Raw genomic sequence first — 3,217 nt, forward strand, 5'->3', positions numbered from 1 at the left:
ACTCTCTCCAATTTTTCAACATCCATTTTGAAATGTGGACCCCAGAACTGGACACAGTCGGTTTCACCAATGCCATGTGCAGAGGTAAAATACTTTCCCTGCTCCAACTCACCACTCCCCTGTTTATGCATCCAAGGATCGCATTAGCCCTTTTGGCCACAGCATCACACTGGTAGCTCACGCTGAGTTGATTGTCCACAATGACTCCAAAATCCTTTTCAGGGTCCCTGCGTTCCATAATACTGTGCCCTAGTCTGCGGGTCGGGCCTGCATTCCCTGTTCCCAGAGGATCACTTTGCATGTGACTGTATTAAAATATTTTGTTTGCATGGGCCATGCTTACCAAATATTCCTGATAAATCTGTCTGCCTGCCCTGGCCTCCTCATTGCACACACTCTGCCAATCTTTGAGTCGTCCACAAATGTTATCTGCAGTGATTTTATATTTGCTTCCATATCTTTCATGAAAATATTGAATAGCATCAGACCTAGAAGAACCCCACTAGAAACAGCCACATTCACTGACAATGGCCCATTGACAACTGCTTCCTGAGATTTGTCAGCCCATTTTTAATCCATTTTATGTGCGCCCTACTGATATTGTGCAGTGTTCAGTTTTTATCTAAATATTTTCCACTACTAAATCAAATGCATGAGAAAAATGTAAGTTTCTTGCATCTACATGGTTCCTTTGATCTACCAAACATATATACTCATTAAAGGACAATGTTGGGTTTATATGCCAAGACATGTTTTTCATAAACCATGTTGTTGACTGGTGTTAATCATATTCCTAGACTTTTTTTAAAAAAATCCCCTACCAGCTTTTTCATTGTTTACTAAGCTTCAATTTTTTTAAACTTGCCCTTAAATTTAAAGTATTAAAAAAAATTAACACAGAACTGTCCTGAGTTTGCCTTTTTTTTTTTTTTTTTTTGGCTCTGCTGCTGCCTGTTCGCGTACCTCCGGCTCCAAGTGAGATGTGTGGTTGTTCGGTCAGTGCATAACTCTGGTGTTCGTCTCTCTAAAGTCCTACTGTAGATGCTGTTAAACATCCTCCCTGACAGCTGATGGACTGGAAAGTATTTCATCACCTCTTGTGATATGGGTACCACATACCGCTTCTTTCCAAATGCAGAACACAGCTATTTCATGAACACATCTAACTTTTCAGCTACATTAAAAAGTTTCCTTTCACTCTCTAGGAATTGATCTAAACTTTTTCAAGGATTTCTTTTGTTCTTAATGTGCTTCAGTAACTTCCGTTTTGTGATCCTTAGCCTTGCCAGGCATAGATTTTCCCTGATGTCTTTAACATCCCGTATCAATTTTCATAACATCCAATTTGTATTGCTCGCTATCTCTATTCCCTTTTCCCCATTTGTACATACTGCTTTTTCCCCCCTAACTATTCCTTTCCCTTTGCCACAGAACTGGGTTTTTAGGTAAAGGTGGAATTGTGGCATTTTACCTCTCTAATAAACTCTTCTTGAAGAATTTTCATTCTAAATTTTTGTCTAAATTTTTCCTCCCAGGCAGTTTTGCTGATAATTTGCCTCAGCTTTGGGGAGTTAGCCCTTTCGGAGCAGTAAGGGTCTATAAATAGCACTGGTTGGGAACTGTTTTCTCTTTCTCCATTGGAATGTGATACGTTCCATTCTTTTACTTTGTTCTCCTCAATCATATACCCCCTTCTTTCTCTCTGCTCTAAACTAAACAGTCCCAGATGTGTAGGAATTATCGACTCATGGAGCACCATAAAATATGGAATTGGCATTAGTAGGGTCAATTTTTCATATTTTATTTCTTTAAATAAAGAAAATGTCATTTTTTCAGTGTGTGAACAATGACCAAACTGCTTTTCCCATGAGAACAGCCTACAGTTGTTCATGTAGTGTCTCACATTAACATTGTCTCTCCATCCAGGTATTTGTACTGTGACCATCACCCTAGACCCTGGGCACATACAGGAAGTCAGTGGAACATATGGTACATGCAGGAGACACCGTTCTGCCTCAGAGTTGGACACCTTCTCCCCTACTCCATGTCAGATTCCAACATGACTGACTTCAAGAACCCCTCCATCTTCATCCTGCTGGGCATTCCTGGCCTGGAGGCTGCCCATGTCTGGATCTCCATCCCCTTCTGCACCATGTACATCATAGCTGTCTTGGGGAACTTCACCATCCTGTTTGTTGTGAAGATGGAGCCGAGCCTCCATGAGCCCATGTTCTATTTCCTCTGTATGTTGGCAGTCACGGACCTGGTCCTTTCTACATCCATCGTGCCCAAAACGCTGAGCATCTTCTGGTTCAATTACAGGGAGATTGATTTCAGTGCCTGCCTCACCCAGATGTACTTCATTCACTGCTTCTCAACGATGGGGTCTGGGATCATCGTGGCCATGGCTTTTGATCGCTACGTGGCCATCTGTGACCCCCTGAGACATTCCACCATCCTGACAAACCCCGTGGTGGCCAAGATCGGTCTGGCCGTGGTGCTGCGTGGTGGCATGCTCGTAATGCCCCATCCCTTCCTGGCGAGGCGGTGGCCATATTGTAGAACCAACATCATCCCCCACTCGTACTGTGAGCACATAGCCGTGGTGAAGCTGGCCTGCGCCGACATCAGCGTCAGTAGTTACTATGCACTCTCTGTGGCATTCTTGGTGACGGGTCTGGATGTGTTTTCTATCACTGTGTCCTATATCCAGATCCTCAGGGCCATCTTCAGCCTCCCCACAAAGGACGCCCGGCTCAAGACATTTCGGACCTGCAGCTCCCACCTCTGTGTCATCTTAGCCTTTTACATCCCAGCTCTCTTCTCCTTCCTCACACACCGGTTTGGCCACAATGTGCCCCTGCATTTCCACATTCTCATGGCCAACGTGTACCTCCTGCTGCCCCCCATGCTGAACCCCATCATCTATGGTGTGAGCACCAAACAGATCCGGGACAGGCTGCTCCGGCTATTTACTCATAAAGGGACCTAAACCTTTCTCCTGGTGCTCTGGCTCTCAGATTGAGCTCTGTGCAAAGCTCACAAGGGACATGATGCTGGGCCCTCTTCCTGAATCGCTTGTTGAATAGTCAGAGAGACAGTAAACCCTTTCCTGATATTACTGTGCTGTGTCAGCATGACAGACTGGGGAATCAGTTCATGTCCCATTCACTGGGTTGCCTCCTTGCTAATTGCTGGTAACTGGACACTGTGAAAA

At 44.5% G+C, this 3,217-nt stretch overlaps 1 protein-coding gene across 1 annotated transcript; it reads left to right on the forward strand.

Moving 5' to 3' along the window:
• Positions 1-2,044: 2,044 nt before the first annotated feature.
• On the forward strand, positions 2,045-2,992 carry LOC120392628 (olfactory receptor 52R1-like). The gene has a single exon (XM_039517388.1). The coding sequence runs from the start codon at positions 2,045-2,047 to the stop codon at positions 2,990-2,992; it is 948 nt and encodes a 315-aa protein (XP_039373322.1).
• Positions 2,993-3,217: the final 225 nt, after the last annotated feature.

This window comes from Mauremys reevesii, unplaced genomic scaffold (genome assembly GCF_016161935.1).
Source record: "Mauremys reevesii isolate NIE-2019 unplaced genomic scaffold, ASM1616193v1 Contig105, whole genome shotgun sequence".
Lineage (NCBI taxonomy): Eukaryota > Metazoa > Chordata > Testudines > Geoemydidae > Mauremys > Mauremys reevesii.

Excerpts from the sequence above, each read along its gene's own strand:
- LOC120392628 (XM_039517388.1), top strand. The coding sequence starts at position 2,045 with ATGTCAGATTCCAACATGACTGACTTCAAGAACCCCTCCATCTTCATC.